This window comes from Centruroides sculpturatus, unplaced genomic scaffold (assembly GCF_000671375.1).
Source record: "Centruroides sculpturatus isolate CEXI.00-Female unplaced genomic scaffold, Cexi_2.0 scaffold124, whole genome shotgun sequence".
Classification (NCBI taxonomy): Eukaryota; Metazoa; Arthropoda; class Arachnida; order Scorpiones; family Buthidae; genus Centruroides; species Centruroides sculpturatus.
Genome location: NW_019384390.1, coordinates 460,712 through 483,363, shown reverse-complemented (window position 1 = coordinate 483,363; position 22,652 = coordinate 460,712). Strand labels below are relative to the sequence as shown.

Here is a 22,652-nt window from a genome sequence, read left to right as displayed (position 1 = left end):
GATAAATGTATGCGACTACATTGTTAAAAACGACACAGTGGAAGAGTCTTATACATGGCACTTCTCATTCACACTGTTGTTACGAAATTCCAAACGTATGCTCATATTAACCCGGTCTACCTAATTCTTTTTGCATATCCTGAAATGTCTCCATTTTAGGTAACGTTCACACTGCCGATGACGTTCACACTAGTCGGAAGAATTAACATTTTACTATGTCTATCCATTTTTAAAACAGCGAAATACGTTCTAAAAGCGCAAAAAACCCACGGAATAATACTAACAAGTAAGCTTAATGTAAATTGAGCATAGGCCTACTCTAACACTGGAACTACTGTAATGAACAATGTAAACGTTTTGGAGACAAACGAATACAACTAAAGACACGCCGCCATTATGGATCAGGATCTATGAACACAGTCTTAGATTTAGTTGCATTTGAATTGCGAAATATCTTTCTTACGTGTTGAACAGAGATACTTTAGTGGAATTTTATATAACGGATTAAATTTTTAATTTTATTTTCTCTATCTTCAAACCTAGAAAGATGACGATTTGCAACGATTTTATTTTTGTATGTAATGGCTGACACCTTGACCGCTCGGCCATCCGACTAATCTGGAAACTCTGGTAGACGATCCTTCGCCAATTGTTCCAGAAGATTTTGATGAAGCGATTGTCGAAGAGTCCTACACTAAAGAAGATAAAGATGAAGACGAACCACAATCACGAAGACAATGTCTTTCTGCAGATGAAGGCTGAGGTCTGGACAGTTGCTGTCTTTTCCTGGTTTTCGTTAATTTATTGACAATGCCATTCCAGGAGATTATTCAGGATGTTTCTTGATGATGCTCTTTTGAACACTTGTTCACGAAACAAACAGATACCAATAGACAGAGCAGGGAATCTGCGGTGGCATTTCAATCATGCGACTTGGAAACTTGTGACCGCCGATGACCCGAAAGCATTTTTTGGCATTGTACTTTATGCGACAATCTCACCTAAACAAAAACTTTAAGATTATTGGAGTATGAGTGTAAGGATCGTGTAGCAGTGGAGAACATGCTGGCCAAGTTTCAGACTTTCTATTTTCCTGGAAAGGAAGTGACAGTAGACGAAGCTATCTGCCAGTTTCGTGGCAAAGTTTACTTCCGATTGTACATCAAAGGGAAGCAAATGGATATTTACTGAATCCGGAAGTTTACACAGGAGCCAAGGATAGTGATAGAGGCTACAATTCTGAAGTAAGCATGGTCAAGCGTTTTTGTGAACCCTACAAAGACCATGGATACGCCGTATTAAAGGAAGGGTTTGTGCAATTTATGGTTGTGAATAGTTCTATTAATAAACACAAATCGCCAAAAATTCGTCAGCCACTCTAATCATTTTAATACACTATAAAGTTACATTTCATTAGTTAGTGATAATAATAATAATAGCACTCCTGAAAGTAAAACAAAGAAAGGAGCTCCACATGGCAAAGAAATTGCATTTGAAATAACTGCATGCCTAAGACTTCTGCAGAAGATCACAGGTTAGAGGTTGATTCGCATGGAAGGGACCGAAAGAAAACAAAATACAGTCGACCCCCCTATAACACTTAATTCCGTTTTATACGAATTCCATGTTGTACGAGTCACTTAGATTTTACAAATACGTGTGCCGGGCTGTGAACGGCTCACGTATTTGTAAAATCTAAGTGACTCGTACAACACGGAATTCGTATAAAACGGAATTATCAACAGTGTTATAGGGGGGTCGACTGTAATGACATTTTGGAGGTGGGCATAAAATACATCCCATTTAATTCAATGGAAACATTTTGGGTAAAGAAAACAAGATATAAATGTCCTAAATTTTGTAGTATTGTGTAAAATAAAAATACATCTGTATTAATTATTGGAATTTCATCTATTTAATCTCTTACAAGTAAAAGGAAATACTTTACACAATTAAACACCACTTGACAATAAGACTTGACAATCAACAAACAAATATGAACATTTACAATTTATAAGAGGTTAATACATATAAATCACACGCCATTTTGTCGATAACAAAGCACGAATGAATAAATAGTACTTAATAAAGCATGAATGTATGAAGCTTTTATTTAATAACAATGCATTAATAAGTGATTTTCAGTTAATAGAAGACTCGAACGGGTGTATAGTTTAGTGTAGTATTGTAATATAAAATATTCTATTACATTTTGTAATTGTGAAAAAAAAAGATTAACATAAAAATTTACATAATTAATTTCTAGTGTGTATATTACACTTTACGAGACGTAAACAAATCATCGCGACTGGAAATAAATTAAAAGGATGATGACCGGTTTGTTTAGCAAAGTCACGTGACCGTTACAAAACACTACGTATTGTTTTATAATAGTAGCGTTCGGTATAGATACATATATAATAAAAATTACAATTAAATAACGAAAATAATAATAATAATAATAATAAAAAGGTATAATTTTCATATTCCGAGAAAGGCCAACATCATTGATAAAATTAACGAATGACGTCCGGTTGATTATTATTTTCTTACGTCACACGAGAAATCCTTTCCCTTTCGTTCATTTACCAGTTGTTGACCTTGTGCGCATTGAGTATTGCGCATTGTGGTTCCATGATGGCGTTAGCTGGGTGTTACTTTACCCTGGTCATGTCGCGAGTGAAATGTCGTCGTTTCGTCGTTTGAGTAATGGCCGGCACCAACAACGTAGATAATGACGAGAAGGGTTTGTGGTTAGAATTCTGTGAGAAACAAGCAAAAGCAGCTGCCGTAGAATTTACACAAAATTATCGTATATTTATAAACGATCATCCGAATTGTAATAAAAACAATCAAGAAATATGTAAACAATTTACCGAACATTTCCTCGAATGTTTCGAAAATGAATTAAAGAAGAAACATGGATCAACAAACGGAGGAGAAATCGGAGGAGGAGGAGGAGCGGGAGGAGGAGGATCAGGAGGAGGAGGAGGAGAAGGAGTCAAAATTAGAACGAGAAATCAAGATACTTCGCAAGAAAATTTACGTTCTTTACTGACAAATAACGAAGATTACAGCGATCTCTCAGATTTAGAAAACGATTCGCCGAAAACTCATCATCGCCCTTTCTTCAGGCGTCTTTCTTTCAAAGGATTGAAGAGAGGAAAAGGTTTATTTCATAAACAACATTCTGATGAAGTGGAATTATCTCATTCTCATCATCATCATCATCATGCCGAGAGAAGGACGAGAAGTGAAAAGACCAAATTAGCTAAAATTGTTGTAGAATGTATTAAAGAAGGAGTTGTTAATTACCTGACTGGTGATAATTTGGACGGAAAACAGAAATGGGAAAAATGCCGCCTAACATTAGTTAAAACCGTCGCCGGATACATGCTCGAATTCTATTCTCCTCCTAAAGTGAGTACATTTTTGTTATTTTGTTAATAGGAAACTACCGAAATACAGTCGACTCCCCCTATAACACTGTTGATTTTTCCGTTTCGTATGAATTCCATGTTGTACGAGTCACTTAGACTATACAAATACATGAGCCGTTCAAAGCCCGGCACACGTATTTGTAAAATCTAAGTGACTCGTACAACATGGAATTCATATAAAATGGAAAAATCAACAGTGTTATAGGGGGGTCGACTTGTAATTATTTCTATTTATATTCTTTAAATTACAAATTATAAATAAAAAAGAAAAATTTTAAAACTAGTCGTGTTACTCTTAACTACTTAATATACTGTTTTGTATTTCTGGTTTGAAATGATTATTTCCAGTATTAGTCGTGGTCCCGGTGTCGACTCGATTGGTAATTATCAATACGTTTTCTCTCTCTATTAAAGTTTTATTTAAGAACGAACGAAAAATGCTTTTATGCCGACGGTATTCGTTTATTAAAGACGGTTGTATTTTGTACCGTTCCGTCGGATTATGTCGAGAATACTTCCAATATTCATACCGTGTGCATATATTTTTAAAACAATTCTATTCAAATTTATATTTAGTTCGTTAAGGTATTGATTCCAAAATAGTTTTTTAAATTTGTTTGTTCTAGTCCGTTGTGATTGTTACATTTAAATTATAAAATAACATGCTATTATTAGTTAAAAAAAAAAATTTTTGAAATTGTTTACAAATCTGACAATGGTTTTTTTTTTAATATGATAGAGAAGTTGCGGCTGATGTTTTCAACACAAAAACGTGTACGGCGGATGTTCGGTGCCGCCTTCCTGTGAGCCTAGAAGTTAGACAATGGCGTTTGGAACGTCAGTGGAATCATGCTCGATGTTCCAAACACCATTGTCAAACTTCTAGGCTCACAGGAAGACGGCGCGGAACGTTCGACGTACACATTTTTTGCATTGAAAACGTCGACCGCAACCTCTTGATGTCTACTTCCTTTACATTGTGAAATAATTATTACTCTTCATTTTCATACTTTGGACATTTTTTCTATAATTTATATACTCCATTTTTTTATGTTACTCTACAAAATCACTCTTATATAATAGAAAGGAATTAATCAAACGGGCCCTGTGGTTATCCTCGATTGTAATGGATGGCATCGTGGGCCTTTGTTCAACCGACGTTCAAAGTACGGTGTATGTAGTCGCATTCATAAAGTACTTTTTGGATATTCGCAAAAATGGATGGAAATAAGTTTTATATTAAAAGTATTGTATTCACTGAAATATTGAAAAAGTAATGTGAAAGTTTTATAAACTGTTTTAAAAACAAACCTGAATTATAAATAAATTTATTTCTGAAATTTTGAAAATAAGTCAGAAATATTTATACCTTTCACAACTGAATTTTGTAAAAATTGAGGAAGAAGAGATGAATAGCATTTAAGAAAATATTTAGAGATTTAATTCGGTACGAATGCATTCAAAAATTTTAATGACTGATGTCGAACTAATTGGTAAGTCGTATCGATTGATCAAACCAAATACCGTATTTAATAGGTTCCGGCTGAAAACAAGTCTGGATTGTTTTCCAAATGTTCTTTCAAATCCTGACAAGCTGCCGAGAGACTGCCTTTCTGATTGGCGATCAACAAGCACAGAACAAACTTTGCGGAAACTCTTCTCATGCTGAGTTATTGTGACAAAATTCAATGGTTCGATGGTGATCTTTGTTGATGAGATCACAAATTTTCTCAACATTTTTGTCAGCTTGAGCGTTGGATGAGTGCCCAGATCTAGGTTGATCTTCAAGAGACATTTTTCCTTTTTGAAAGCGGGAAAACCACTCGTAAACCTTTGTCTTACTCGTGGCATCTTGTTCGTAACCACGTTGAATCATTTCAACCATTTCCGTTCTACTTTTTCCTAACAGGAAACAAAATTTCACAGCAGTGTGTTGCTCCTTAAAATCTGACATCATGTTTTTGACAAAAACGAAAAACAGCTCTCTCAAACAAATATCGCTATGGGCCAACAAGTCTTGGCATGCTGACGCCGCTTCGCATACTGATTCCAGAGGGTTCCGTCTACTGACATCTAGTGTGGATACATGTATCACAAATCTCCCACCCTCCACAAAATTATTCCCATTATTTTTGGAATCTCCCATGTATATTTATAACTTTATCCACTCAGTAGTCTAACACCATATTACTATATCACTATAGATTTTAATTAAATTTTAGTCAAATTTTACTTGTAAAAATGAAAAAAGTATGTGAATCTGAAAATTTGAAATATGAATGAAAATGTGTATTACACTCGATGTTTCACTATATTGTACCTGTCAATCTTAGATTATAGATGTAGCTGACTTGATAGCTAGAAACTGATTTTTGGAATGCAAAGTCAGAGAAATAATAAAAAAAATTTGTAGAAAAATGCTTAAAAGTGTCAACAAAACTTGGCACTTTTGAGCATTTATTCAATATTTGTTATCTTTATCACAATAATAGGTTTATAATATTGGCTTTTTCTAGTAGAGTACTCAAACAAAAAATCCCCAAAAATACTATACTTTTTTGGGATTGTTTTATTTTTTTTATTTTCTGCCCTGTGGTCACTAAGAGGATATTTTTTCAGGCCCATTGTGGTTCGTCCAAGCTCACAATCAGGCAGTCGCGTTGTGAGGAAGAAGACCTAACACATCCAGGATAGATCAATCCTGAAAAATATTAAAGGATTTTGGACATGTCTCGATTTCCCAGAGATTTCCCAGAGCAATAGGTTGACCATTTTGCCATCCAGTTGTCATAAACACTTGGTATACTATTGTAAACACAACAATGTTGTTGAGAAAGAACTCAATTTTGCAAGACTTTCAGATTGGCTTTCTGATACCAAAGGATGTATCTATCACATTTTGAGACAAAATGTTGTACATTGCACTAGAATCAGGGACACCCAAATTGCTTACAGACACACTCCAACCACACGTAAGCTTTTACATAATGAAGCAAGACCTATCAACAGACAGGGCATCTGAGGTTTACATGATCCCACTGCAGGATGACAGATTCCAGATGAATTTGATCTATATTGGTTTTACTAAAAGATCCCTGAAACAACAGCTAACAGAGCACAAATACGATATAGATACAAGAAACGATCCACCGCCTTATTCATATATATTTATGATGTAATATTCATGCAAAGTTACATCAGGTGACTATTGTAAGACATGCTATACACACCAATCAAATAAAGGAATTGGAAGTTCTGCCATTCTTTACATCACGTGAAGTATTCCATTCCAGAAGTTTAAACCTGACGCAGTTCTTAGAAGATTGAAAATGTTCATTACATGAATTATACCTTTGTGCTAGACTGATTCAAGGTTTGAATGTGTTTTATGTTTAATTTTCGTCCACTTGTATAGAAGATTTAACTTTGTTTCATAATTTAACTAGAAATGTAAAACTTCCATTGTTCTTAAATGCATACAAGAATTTGCATATGTCTACAGTGTTGGACTCAGATAAAATGTTAATGTTGGACAATTTCTAAAGGGGAAAAACCACCATACAAGCAAACTTGAGAATTTTTAATATTAGTCATAAATCCATGTTTGTGAAGAAAATGGCAAAGAATTTCTGCTTTGGCTGATGTCTGCTTCCTAAGACAGATTCTTTATCTAAAGACAAAGGGTTGACAACTATTCTACACAAATAAAACAAGTTGTATGGTTACATAATACATAAATTGTATATTGACTGCATTTTTCATAGTTTTAATATTTTAAACAAATGGGCAGTATTGTAAGAAAACGTCCTTGCAATCAGCGGCATTTACCATATTCTACAATGAAAAATCTATGGCAGACGTTGATTGCTCAACAAAACTTTTTTAATAAACTTGTAATTTTTTCTTTTATTTGAAATTTTAAAGTATCTTAATTTTTATTGTAAGTTTCTTTATGTAACTCGATTATTTTAATTGAAAATCAAAAAATTTAATACTAAATTAATCATTTATTTCTAGTAAGATATAATGATTCATAAAATCGTTATCAAATTGCATACATTTAGAGTAAACATTTGTATCACAATCTTGATTTTTGATCTATATTTACATTTTAAATTAAAAATATCAAAAAATTGTGAAAATTATAATAAAGTAAATAATTATATTTATAAAATACTGATAAAATTTCGATTTTTATTAGTCATGTTTAATTATACAGTAAACTAAGCTTGAAATTATAAATTAATTGCGCGACATTGCTGGATTCGTTGGGCCGTAACTTGGCTATTTAAATAAATAAACATTGAGTAATTTAGATTAAAAAGTGGCGATTAAGTTGTCGGTCTGTATTAAATTTAATAATTAGAATTAATCGATTTAGAATATTCTGAAAGAAAAGATCGATCTAAAGCACGACTCAATTCGCAACTTCTGCTTATCGTATAGATGCTTTACCAATTACATTATTCAGACCTTTGATATTTGGATATGTCTTTTGGATGGACGGTTATCTTAAATTATTTATATGGTTATGTTTTCTAGTTTAATTTGTCTGGAAGATCAGAGGGAGGTTTGCCTGATGAAAGCTTTTGAAAAGGTCAAAAAATGTTTGATATTTAAACAATTGGTAGTTTTAAGGTATTTTGGTATATTGTATTTATACTACCAGTTTGTATGGGTTTTGTTTCGTAAATTATGACAAATATTTGTAGTTTCTGAATAAAGATTAAAATAAATATATTCAGTTAGTGTCTTGGATAATGAAGATTACTTCCAAGAATACATTCTACCACTAATTATGTTCTACCAGTAATATACAGTATATTGATATCACAGATTTTACAAATTTAGAACATGATTGTGTAAGAAATTTTGAGAAGTCATTTGTTTTTTTTTTCATAAAATACTAATTACTTAATGAAATAATAGGTTATCCATTAAGCAAAGTAAATGAAGAATATTTTTAAACATACAGTATTGTTTATATCAACAAATGATTTATATTTTTTTTATAATTATAAACAAACATATACAAGAATTATTCTGAAAGTTTTGCAATAGAAGAAAACCATCCATGATGAATTAGTGTTTATTTTTTTATTAATAAACTTCATGTGACACATTGATTGATGAAATCTGTTTATCCATAATCTCCCTTAATCTAAGTGAGACATGCTCTTTTTCTAATAGTAACTAGTGATGTAACGAATATTCGGTTACTATTCGGTATTCGGCCTATTTTTCACTATTCAGCCGAATACCGAATATTTAATCACTATTCGGCTGAATACCTAAAGACAGGAGTAATAAATAACAAAAACACAGTAAATTAATCATTTTGGTATTTAGATTTATTGTTATCGAGTTAGTGTTGTTTGTTTATATTTATTTATAACTTGTAACATGCACAAAATAAAAAAGAAAATAATATTAGTCACATGTATTCACAATTTATAATTACAAAGATCAGCACACGTACACGTCTATCGTTGGAGAATCCTTGCACATCTGAGGGTCTGACCCTATCTATCCTTCTTTTTAAGTGCTCGTCTTTGCTCTTCCCTTTCTCTTTCCTCTATCGCTCTAATCTACATATGCCTGTGCATACATCATAATATGCAATCACGGTACTTTCGATTCGTCACTTTTCCGTCGTAGATTTCCCATTTTACAATTACGTGACTCATAGCCTGGTGATAACGGAGAAAAGAGACAGATAGGACGTCGATATAAGTCACAGTTATGATTTCACAGATTCGAGACAGCTTGATAGCCCAAACGGCCCCAGGCTTTCGCCCGTGCACGCTAAGTGACTTTCATTACAAGCATTTAGCTTTCCGAAGTCTATGACAACAATTGTTTGGCATTGACGGCTGCAAATTTCATGCCAATAAGCTGCCTCGACTTGTTTGATTATGTTATCGACTCAATTTCATATTTATTTTCACATTTTCACTTCGCGGTCCTTCTCTGTTCTTTTTCCGTTATTTACACGTGTAGGTCATTTCATCGTTATCCACATTTGATATCATCATTTATCACATACTGCCATGACAATCTTGTCTGTCCGCTACAACTGCCAAGAATTAACGCGATTGGCAAAGCGTAGTGACAGTGGGCCAATAGAGAGCAGGGTCCTTGCCATAATGCGGTTTGCGCGCCAATTTTCGTACGTGCGTTAATCGAGCCGAATAGTTTGGCCGAATATTCGGCTATTCGGCCACGCTCTTGGCCGAATATTCGGTATTTGGCCTGAGGCCGAATATACTATTCATTACAACACTAATAGTAACAATGGGATTTTCTAGAGAAATACTTTGTGCAATGATTTTACTATCATTTTGTATTGGAATGAATGACAAAGATTGTTATGAATAATTGAAATTGGCTTTTGGAGATGATGCTCCATCCTTCACTACTGTGTTCAGGTGGTAGAAAGAATTTCAGAGGAGTCATACTTCCTTACATGACAAACCACATGAAAGGCAACCATGAGCAGCAGTGACTCCGGAAAATGTGATTCCTATCCAACATAAGATTGCAGACCAAAGATATACCATACCTATGAAATGATACAGGAAAGACTACAGATTAGAGTCTCTGCAGTTGCAGACATTCTGTATAAGGAGCTATGGTTAAAAAAAAAGTGGTGTCTCAATGGATACCCCATCAGTTGACACATTTCCAAAAGTCATAGCATGTCATGATCTCTAAGGAAACTCTGGTGATGTTGTAATAGGTGATGAGACATACATACCATTTCATAACTGTGAAAGGTTTCAAGAAAGCTGGGTATGGATTCATAAAGATGATCGAGTTCCATCAACTGTAAAAAGACAAAGAGCAATAAAAAAAATTTATGTTTTCTCTACACGGTGAGCTAATATTAAGTCATATCTTCTACAAAATTTAATGAAACAAATGTTTTTGGCTGCATTAAGTGACCTGCTTCAGGTTTTAACAGTCTGAAATCAAACTTCTAAATAGAATACAAATTTGGAACATTGCCAATGTTCTTATGACATCATTATTTTCAAAGTATATTTTCTGTATATCTTAACCTGTATAAAGAAACTGAAATTGCAAGTAAATAAAACTTTTTACAATATTTACTTTATTTCTTATTTTATATTGTATTATATTTATTTAGCTATTTAAACAGTTGTGTAAAAAATTTGATTTACTTGTGATGTCAATTTCTTTATACAGGTTAAGGTACAGTACATAAAAAAAAATCTACTTTGTAAATAATGATGTCATAAGAACATTGGCAATGTTCCAAATTTGTTTCAGACCTTATAGTATTCCTATATTGCAAAATTTTCAGTCGCCTCTGTATGCTGGACCTCACGGTAAGTAGTGTTTAAATCATACAGTTGTCAAGATGTTAGAAGAATTTACAGGCAATATTGATATATATATACCTCAGTTATTTAATTGTACTATTATGAAGAATATGTCCTAACTAATAAGCTTCTTAAACTGGAGTAAACCATAAATTTAAAGAGTTCTACCCTGTTTTTTTATCGTCAAATGTTTTCGGCTATTGTAGTATCCATCCTTGGGATCAAGCATAGTAGAATTCTTTTAAATTAAATTTTAATGTTCTTAGAAGTGTTCTAAATATGAATTGATGATAAATAAGAAAAAAAAACAAAAAAATAATAATAAAAAAAATCATAAAATACAAACAATGATGATAATACACAACAAATCTGTTAAATATACACAATAGTAATTAATGTATAGTTTTAGCCACATCTTGGTTTATAATATGTCTATACTGCAGATAAGCAAGTGGAGTCTTTATGATTAATACACAAATTCTTAACACTATGTTTGTATATAGTTATTTTTTCTAGAGTTTTTTTCTGGTGTTGGTCGCTTGTGGTTTTTAAGAGTTTAGTGTCCTTGAAGTATGGTGTATTCTCAGGAACAGTTGTTCTCATAATAGCCAGTTGTTGTGCTTTTCTCAAATGTACAAATATTCAATTAGATCAAAATTTGTTTCAAAATTAGATCAAAAATTGAAAATCATTAAGAAAGTAATCTTTTCCACTCGATGATTGCATTTGTAAAACGTTGAAAGTACTTGCGTGCCTATTCTTGTTTGAATTAAACTAAATTAACACCAAAAGACAGTGTATATTTATTAATTTGTATAAATTTGGTGTTGAATCTGTTCATCAGTTTTATATACTATGAAGTAATTTTTTAAATTGTAATATTTTGCTTGAAATTTGTGTCAGATGTGCATTATTTGTTTAATATACATTAAAAACACATTTTTCTTAAAAATTATAATTTTTTTCACACTTTCATACCAGGAAATGTCAAATTATTGTTGTTTCCCCATACACACAATTTAACCAGAGTTAGCCTGTTAATGTACAGTATGATCTCCTTAAAGTCCAAACTTAAATGTGACGTATTTAAGGCTTTAGGTGAAAAAAACCATATTAACACCTGCTACTAAGCAGTAGCAAGCATATAAACAAGTGTAATGTATTCTATTAAGTACATTAAAGGATTAAGGATATACAAGTAGATGCTTTTATGGGATTTATTGTTTACTGGAAATATCTGTACAATTATGTAACAGTGTTTAGTAAAATTAATAAATTATTATAGTGGTGGTGTTGATGGATTGGCTCTTACTAGGTTTTTATACTGATTCTATCTAATACTATGCCATACCTAGGTCCAGACATTACTACAGAATAAGCTGCTATTTTACATTTACAATAAGCTGAAAATTTACATTTATATATCAGATTTAAATATAAATACACTGACGGAAAGTGTTACACCCAGATGGAATTGATAGAAATTTACAAAACTTGGTAAACATGTACAAGAGCATACCCAAAAGAAATGAACAGAAAATGAAATGAATTACACAAAGTTTTATTGCTGTTTGTTACACGTTTCTGTAAGAGGTATGGCCACCTTGAGATTGGATACACTCTTGGATCCTTGTAGGCATTGAAACAATAAGTGCTTGAATGTCTTGTTGGGGTATATCTCTCCATGCCTGCACAACTTGTGCAATCAGTTGTTGTACAGTGTGCGCTGGATGGCTATGAGACATAATCTGTCTACTCATGGCATCCCAGACATGCTCTATAGGGGATAAATCTGGAGAATGGGTGGGCCAATCCATGATTGCAACACTTTGCAAGGCCTGTCATGTGATGGCAGCGGCATGAGGACGGGCATTATTTTGTTGGAAGATAACGTTTTGGGTGGTGTTCATGAAAGGTATGACTACTGGATGGATCACCTGTCCACATACTGGCGGCCGATCATTGCGCCTTCAATAACCACCAACTTGGTCCTGCTGTCGTAACTGATTGCCCCCCCCCAAACCATGACACCGGGAGTTGGACCTGAGTGGCATTCTGAAATCACAACAGGGTGGGCTCTTTCTCCAGCATGCCAGTGGACATGTTGCCGACTAACACATTGGCCTAAACAGAATTGGGATTCATCACTAAACATAATTGTATGCTATTCATGTGTCCAATTATGTCTAGCAGCACACCATGTTAGCTGTTGTTGGCGATGAAATCTGGTTAAGGGAACACATAGCAAGGGGGTCCGAGATCTCAGCCCAGCATCAAGCAGTCGGTTTACAATTGTCCGTAGGGTGACTCTGACAGTAACTATTGCTCGGATCTGTGCTGCCATCGCACATCTGTCAGCAACTGCCATCTGCATAATATGGCAGTCTACACGTGGCATCGTCCTTCTGTATGGACCTGTGCCAGGTCTGCGAGTACTGGACCCTTCTTGCATCCACCGTGTGACCACTCTTTGTACTGACATTGCACTACGGCCAGTCCTTCAGGCAATTTCACGATATGATGCTCCCATTTCTGACATGCCAATTATCCGACCTCTTTCAAAGTCAGACATTTGGGTGTACAGAGTTCTCACTCATCGATATGGCATAGCTGGTCACCAACAACATATGGACCAAAAACAGTCATGTTCCATAACACAGTTCACAAATTATAAATTAAAAACTATAGCAATTTTGCATAACAAATATCTCCATAATTTCCATACCACTGTATGTACTTCATTTAATTTTTGATCATTCAATACCCTTCAAAAAGAGATTCTTCTGTCCTAATTTCACATGTCTTTGGCAATATTGGGTGGGTGTAACACTTTCAATTTCCGCCAGTGTATATATAAAATGAAAAACAAAACTGATGAAATTTTTTATTTTATATATTTATATTTAAATGTGACACATGCATGTAAATTTTTAGTGTTCAAATACAGTGGAACCTTGCTTAACGAGCAAAATAAATTGTGAAAATTGACTCACTTAACAAGCGACGTTTTGCATAACAAGTGGCCAGGAGAGGAGAAGTCCTGGATTGTGCTCAGTCTGTGTTTAGCACTCGTTCAGCTTGCAACTTAGTGTCGTTTGTAATCACACATTTTTCCAAACTTGTGTTCACATATATTATGTATAAACATCAACAACCATAGCCTGTTATATAATAAACATGCCAAACAATATGCCAAATTCTTGGGCTATGTAAAGACTATAATTACATATTAGAAATTAATTAATTTCTAATATTTAATTATAGCCTTTACATAGCCCAAGAATTTGGCATATCGTTTGGCATGTTTATGAGACATATATTATCTGTAATTTTTTTTGTTTTTTTGTTTTTTGCAATTCGAATTTGCATTCCGCGCTAGAAGAAAAGATGATGATGATTCACGCTCCTTAACAATGTTTATTGTATAATTTTCTTTGAATAAACATTATACATAAAATATTTGAGTATTTTTTTTCGGCATTATTACGCATTATTGTATTTTACATTAATTTATATGGGAAAAAATTGTTTCGCATTATGAGTAAGACTCTGGAACGAATTATGCTCATTAAGTGAGGTTCCACTGTACATCATCTTTGTAGGTTTTTGGTTTTGGTTGATATATTTATATTTTATAATCTATGTAGAAGTCTATCCGACCTGGACAGTTAAATGCTCAATGTCCTAAAGAACTAATATTCAAAATGCAACTTGTTTCAGAGGACAGCTTTCATTCTTATTTTTAAATTGTAATCTGTTTTTCTATCCTGAGGTAGGTCATTTAAAACAATCAAAAATGTTAGGAAAATTAAAATCGTACTACGTTTTTAAAGATATGAGTGGTAGTACAGTAGTTTAAAGTAGATACCTACAGCACTCCACATCAAAGATATAATTAAAAGAATAGTAACTTCTGACTTTTGATATTAAACAGATTCATATTGAAATAATTTCTAAAACTCTGTATTTGAATATCTAATATAACACATTAAATATGCTGTCTTTTGATTGGAAAAACATTTCCAAACTGCATTACAGAACCTGGAGTTGAACTGTAAACAGTTTATTTAATGTGTCATTTTTGTAATTGGTGTAAAGTGTATGTATAAACTTTGTTGAAAATGAAATATTTACAAATCTACAATGGCTGAGATTGAATACAAATAGAATTCTTAGATTCAAATGCAATATAACTTAACAAAATTTAAATTTAATATATTAAGTACACTTCAATATAACATGTAATACTATAGCCTCTACCCAAAATGTACTATACTAGCATTGAAAACTGAGCTGGAATGGGGTAGATATAAATAAACTTTACTATGTATCCCCAATATTAGAACACAGAAAACCACCACACAATAAGCTTAAGGATCAATTAAGCAATCTGTAGAGGAATATCCAGTGTTTTGGAATTTCCAAAGTTGGATAATTGCAACAGTCTTGCTGAGCCAGGCTCACAAAGATTGGCCTAATGATGAGAAATGGTGTCTGACATATCCAAGTCAGACTATATAAAAAATTCTGGGATTGGGTGTCTGAATTGATCCAGTGTCCATCAGAGGAGTAGGCCGACCCTAACCGTTTCTGGCCATTTGGCTAGTTAATTTTTTGTTGTTAAGTGTACGTACTTAATTTTTAGCTACTTAGCTGGAAGATTAAAAACAGTTTTAATAAATTTATAGGCCTATTACGATAAAAACTGTAGGACTACTGTCCCTAAGAATTTTAAAACATTACATTTTTAATGTGTCATCAAGGTGTACTTTGTTGTTGTTGTATTAATCTGCATTAACTAACAGAGTAGCATTAAACATTTCTTTTTATTACATACACTAAAACCAGTTGTTAAAAAATTTCAAAAATAACTTTTACCATTTAATCACACACGAGGAGAAAGGTTCTGATTTTGCATCAGCTGAAGAATACAAGACATAGTTAATGTTATTCCTTCTGTGGAAAAGGTGCTACATGTGTTGTTATTACTATTGTCATCAGGACTGTTCTGTTGTGTATGAATAGTCTGATGTTTGCTTTGGTGTGTGTGTGGGGCATGTCTACTGATATTTTTCCCCAGTCTGCCAGTATTGCCTTACTGTCTCGTTAAATGGGTGGCCTCAGTCTGTGTAGGCATCCCTCTATTGGAAAGGGAATCCATTAATGTATACCAGATTTGAAATCTCAGTTTGCTATGATGATTGAGCAGCCTATTGGTAATGATTGCGAAGCTAGAAACTTATACTGTTTACCACGCACTGTGCAAAGAGAACTGTTGAGACTGTATACTTTCCATTGGTAATAGTGATCACGTGAGTTTTTAATATTATTATTAGTACGAGTAATTAAATTTGAATTAACATAATTTTTAAATATAAGATACAGACATGTTAGAGCTATCAAAGAAAGATAAAGGCTTGTTATAGACAGGGCTGACAGGAATGTTTTGGGGGACCTCAGAAAAAGTTATTAGTGGGGTACTAAAATAATTTCAAAAAAGAATTTTATCAAAAAATCATATAATTTTATTAAATACCATTTGAAATCATAAAAAGACAAGAATCAATATAAGCTTAATTAAAATATTTCCCATATCAATATATCTCTGAAACATCAAATTCTTTTTCAAATTTCTATGAAAATTTGAGTTTGGAACCTCTCTGAGCTTGGGTCCTTGGTCTGAGGCACTAAAAACTGATGTCTGAGCCAGTCTTGGTTATAGAACAGTAATAATTCAATTATTAGTCCTGTTTTGATTCAGAGAATCAAAAACATCTAGCAGAATAATGATGGACAAGGGATTAATGAAATGAGAAATGAATATTGATTTTCTCAATGGAAATATATGCATACCAGTGTTCAGTGGCCCATGACCGACATGCAAACCCATGACTGACTACCAGTGGCCGAGTGGAGTTTTCTGGATCTCTTTCACATTAGTAATATCTAAATACATGCCAGTTTACCATAGAAAATCCTCTTCATCCCCTTCAATAGATTGTCCACATGTTGTGTAGCAGTAAATAAATAAATCAAACCAAACTAAATGGAAACGTGATAGTTCTAGTACCTATTTGTACTACCAGATATGCTGTAAACAGAACCGAAGATGGATATAATACCCGAAATGCATTTTCTGTTTGAATAAAGCCTATTTTACCCCATTCGCCTTTTTTCCTGTATGATAAGTTTGTTATGGTAATTTTATGCTCACATAGAAGACATGATAGTTCTATGCTACTACTGCGGCAATAACTAAGATGCATTTAAAACTAAACATACATTTATTAAACAAAGTTTCGTAAAATTCTTCATTATTCATGTTGTTGTTTGTTGATCTATAACTTTACAACATGTATTGTTCTATAATTGTTTTAGTGATTTTATTATATTTTACTAATGCAGAAAAATGTATAACAAGAAGTTTGACTAAATTATAATCAATTTATTTTGTTCAAGGTGTTCACGCTATCAGTAACAGAGACCATGTTTTCATCACATAATTGCAATCGTTAACTGAAATCTTTTAATTTTTGCATCCAAAAATAGCTTCAAGACTTTGATCGTTTTTATCAATTCAACAAAACATAATTTACAGTTTATGAAAATAATTTAATATAACAAAATATATAGATTCTTAATTACCAAAATACAAGGAATTTATATTGACGGCTACGTTAAAAAGAAAATTAAAAGTAATGATAACTTTCTTTCTTTGTATATCCATAAAGAAAGTTCCAGTAGACTTTTTGATACTGTGTTAATTCGTTTTCTATGCGGATTCTTTTTTCGTCGAGTGGATTTTCGTCCTTTTTCTGGTTATTCAACGAATCTTATAATCTTTTTCGTAAATTTAATGTGGTTGTCTTGCTATATTCTAACTTGAAGTTGTTTGAAATAGTCTTTATATTACCAGTTTTGTATTATATTATAGTTTTTTACTGTATTATCATCAATTGACTTGATAATATACAATAAAAGTCACTTTTTGTTACTAAAAATTAAAAATAAATTACTTTGATCGATGGCTACGAGAGATCATTTATATTAATGTTCGAAGTTCAAATTTCATCAAAAGACTTTGTAGACGGAAAATTTGCCGAATCGATATTTTTCTATACGTAATTAGATTGTAATTTTAATAAAAATTTCAGTTTTAGATATAACTTGTGTACTATAAAGCCAGCTTCCGACAGGTAAGAGAAGGTTTATATGATGATAAGTGATATAATTTTTGAAATAAAATATATTTATTCTAACTTTTAATAAAATTGAAATACTGTTTTATGCCGAAAGTATTTGTATTTTGTATCTCGCTCACTATTATTTTCATTATTACATGATTTATGTAATTAATAGTTATCATTTATGTTAAATTTGTTCCTTTTACTTCGCGGAATATCTATTCTTTATTAAAGTTATTAAAATATGGGTTTAGTTATTGTACCTGCGAGTAAATGTAAGTCAATAACATCTAGATAGTGGATTTATATAATTTTCATCAAGAATAAATTCAAAGTAATAAAGCAAATTAACTTTCATTATTATTTATTTACTATTTTTACAGTCTGTGAAAGCCAGAAATGGTGTCTTTTGTTTTCTTATAAACGAAGCGAGAGAAACAACAGCTCTAGAAATGCCTGATCACGAGAATACATTTGTGTTAAAGGTATTTAGTTTTTAACTGTATTATTATTTATTTATATGCAATAAGTTGTTAAAATCTAAATTTTATTATATTAAATATTTATATTAAAAAAATGTTTTTATCAATTTTGAAATAGACTATTGGTCATCCTTTTTTGCTTTTTAATTTTTTTTGTTTGATTTGTTCATTTGATAAGAATAAATGATAAAGATTTCAATTGCTTCTATTCAATCTTTGCGAATAATTGAATTTGTGTGATTTAGTGTCTCGGATAAAGAATAGAAACACAAGCAAAAGTTTGACAATTACTTAGACGCAATGTAGCTATTGATTCTAGTGATATCAGTTGCTATTACTTTTGTTTATTTGTAAAGATATTAGTTATTACTTTGTTTGTTTTCTGATTTTTACTAGAAATTTAAAATTACCGTAGAAGAACATCAGAAGTGATATAGCATTGTTTAAAGTCGTCATCATTTTGTGTGATCATCAGATACAGATATTAGATAAAAGGTTTTTGTTTTTAAAAGTTTATTTTCTGTTGTAGTTTTTCTGCATGTGAACTACAGAATGTACTTTTAAAGTACATTATATTAATCTTGACCTGCCTGCTATGATGTACAGTAGCAAGGATGAGTCTGTTACTATGTGAAGGATACCTTATTACAATTTGTTAGAAAGTTGCTAATTTTTCTCTTTTTTTTAAGAAATACTTCTATTTTATAAATTACAAAGCTTTGGAATTTATTTAACGAATAAGATTCTCTATATCTTACAGCAGTTCGGAAAAACATAATTAAATAATTGTTTCTCTGAACTGCTGTTATCAACAAACAATAAAGTCAATATATCCCTGGTATTGCATTGTATATGAAGATAAATTTAATTACTTTGCATTTATTTATTTTAAACACTTTAACATTACATTTGTTATTAAATGAATTAATAAATACAGTAGATCATCGATTATCCGAATACCGATCGACCGAAAGTGTTCCAGTCGGCAAATTCAAATTTCCGCCACTGAAATATTTGGCTGTCTTGGGCTACTCCAATATTATTTTTGTTGGTGTGCGTGTTTTAGCCGGCAGCATGGTGCGACCGTGAGAGGGTATGAATCGGAATGTTTTTGATACTAGATTAACTTCCGAAATATAATTTTTTTTTGTTTTTTTATATTTTTCAATATATTTATATTGTTTGTGCAAAATAAAGAAATAATTTTTACTGATACAATAGCCATGATTATTATTTTAAAAAATTTTTGTTAGACTTAACATCGACAAAAATTCAACACGAAACGACACGCAAAGGAGACAAATTTCAATGTGGGATAGGTTAATATATTTTTTCGTACAAAATCAGTTATCCGAACAACCCCAGTCCCGAATTGTTTCGGATAATTGATTAATCATGTGTTTTTTAAATATTACATAATATTTAACAACACAACTTAAGTTTTATTAATGACAAATTAACAAAGCAACGAAAGAAGAGAGAAAGGAATGATAGCTTATAGCTTCCACATTTTTTGTATTTTAATATTTTTTTACATAAAAATACATCACAATACATTACAAGTTAAATTTTTATATATGTATACATATTAAATTTCTTATGCAATAAAACAATAATTTATAAAAATACAAAACTAATACAGTAGAGCATCAATTATCCTACCGCCAATTAACCGTCACATCGGTTAACCGACCGTTCTAGTCGGCAAATTTCAAATGTCCGCTAGTGATGTGGCGCTACAATATTTGGCTATGTCTTGGATACTTTAATATTATTTTTGTTAAATTTTTGCATGCTTTAGCTGGCAACACGGCTCGACCATTGAAGGGAGGCCAGTATTTAAACGAGACTTAATTTTCTAATTACGAGTGGTTGTTTGTTTTGTGAGCAATAAAATAATTTTTAACAATACAATAGCAACGATTATTATTTTTAAAAAATTTGTTAGGTTAAACATCGATGAAAATTCAACGTGAAGTTGGTTAATAGCAATATACTAATTACATGGGATATCCTAATATACCCAGGGTGGCCAAGCTCCTTGATAGTCCGAGCCATTTTTCAAAATTTGAAATTTTTCGCGAGCAGCAATTAAATACGTATTAAAAAGGTATGCAAAAAATTCCAGATTACAAATTATATCCATAGCAAGAGTGATACAAATTGTTTCTTCCAGAGCACAATGTCAACTGTCCATTGCAATGGCATTTTACAAATTCAAAATCGGTCTGGAGTCGGTCGATAACAGACGATTACGCCACTGTTTATGTTCGTTTGCGCAGTTTTCGATGAGTCATATCATTCTTAACTTGGACGGAAATAAAATTTGTTACAACGTTGTACTTAGCCTTTTATATTTGTTGTTAGTAATTTAAAAGACATTTTGAAACACATACGGAACGATAATAATTTTTAAAAATATAACAACACAAAAATGAAAAGGGAACTCGGGTACGTTTATCGAGATCAACAAATAATCGTTCAAAGAGCCGCATGTGGCTCGCGAGCTGCAGGTTGGCCACCCCTGTAATATACTATACTAGTAATGTATTTTTTTCATTATTTTCGGTTATCCGACCAACCCGAGTCCCCAATTGAGTCAGATAATCGATGCTCTACTGTACTTCTTCTGAAGTATTAACAATATGGAAAATAAAACAAACACTGATGAAGCAAATTTTGCCATTTCCCTGGCAAAATACCATTATCATACTGTTAACTTTCACACAATAAAGAAAATAAAAATTTTACTGGAAATTTATTAAACCAAACTGTAAATTATCTTCACAATCCCCAAGAAATAACCCAATTTCCAATAATGATTTTATTATTCACACCAAACAATTGCCTAAATAATTGGGCTATAACTTCACTAATTTTAATAATTTATTAAATAATTTAGAAGCATCTGGAAGAAAAGAATTGACCTGGGTTGGGGCTTGAACCTGCAACCTCTGCTTGTCAGTTGCATCATCTGGACCCCGAGCAAGACTTCGCTTCCAGATGTATTTAAATTTAAATATAACCTTATGCTGTTAACCTTAGTGTTGTCTGGGGACAACTCCTATGCCCACGGTCTAAATACAACTCCACGAAGGCACTCAGCTAGCTAACATTTTACCTGGTGAAGTGTATATATGTATAAGTATAACAAACATCGCAAAGCCTGATATGTATACAGTATAGAAACAGAATTAGAGCCTGATTATGTAGGCAATTGTTTGGTGGTACATATCAGGCTTTGCGATGTTTGTTATACTTCTTTATTATTGGAAATAGGGTTATTCCTTGGGAGTTATTCTATATTAAGAGTAGAATAGATTTTCTACTTTTAGTAAGTAGAGACTGGTTTGACCTCCAACTTTAGAGCAATTCAAACATCTGGTTTTAGCAATCCATTCTACTGTACTCGGAAAATAGGTGTTAAAGTTCAAGGACATTTAAAGGACCATTTCCCTTTAAATGGATGCGGCCCCAGACGAACGTGCTAATTTGCATATTGGGGTGCATACAATAATACCAGGTTTGGCTCCTTTTTTACTCTTTTGGCACCAAAAAATATTTTCTTCAAACAATCTTCAACAGAAAAAAATCAAGAATTTCTTTTAGCTTTGTTTTGTTTAACCATTCTGAGATACTGCTCCACACTTAAACAGCAAATCCATCTTCTCATTTTGGTTGATTTGAAAATCATTTAGATCATTAATTTATTTTTGCAAGTAAATTTAATTTTATTGAATTAATTTACTAAATAATTATAATTCAGAGATTTCAATTATCTATTAATTCTTAATTCTGTAAATTATACGACTTTGGCCCTGAAAATCATTAATACAGATTTTTGATAAAGCAAACTAACTACTATTTCCTCACAATTCACATTAATATAAGTCGACTGTAATTAACAGTTTTCATATTATACAACTCAAACATTTCTCATGCTATTAGTTTTTTGTAGTTACATCTTACAGAATTATAACTGTTTACATTAATTTTCATTAAAAGAATGAACTTCTATTTTATGAAGCAATTAGTGAAAAGTGACCAAGTCATTTTTTTCAGATTTTATAGATTTGTATAAAGTTTTCTGCTTAAAATTAACAATTTATAATAGTAAAACACAATTTGGCAAGTCACAATTAATATTAAAGTCATTTACAAACTAGTATAGTGAAAATCTGTTTCTCAAATTTACAATTA

At 32.1% G+C, this 22,652-nt stretch overlaps 1 protein-coding gene across 2 annotated transcripts in view; it reads left to right on the top strand.

Annotated features, from left to right (window-relative positions):
- The first annotated feature begins 2,580 nt into the window (after window positions 1-2,580).
- LOC111618220 (SH2B adapter protein 1-like) overlaps window positions 2,581-22,652 on the top strand; it is a 33,056-nt gene continuing 12,984 nt past the window's right edge. Inside the window, exons 1-2 of one of the 2 annotated variants that reach the window (XM_023359701.1) lie at window positions 2,581-3,420; window positions 18,354-18,455. In XM_023359701.1, coding sequence (XP_023215469.1) covers window positions 2,710-3,420; window positions 18,354-18,455 — 813 coding nt within the window. In that variant the 5' untranslated portion in view covers window positions 2,581-2,709. The remainder of the gene's footprint in view (window positions 3,421-18,353; window positions 18,456-22,652) is intronic. The other variant, XM_023359702.1, reaches the window with a different exon arrangement.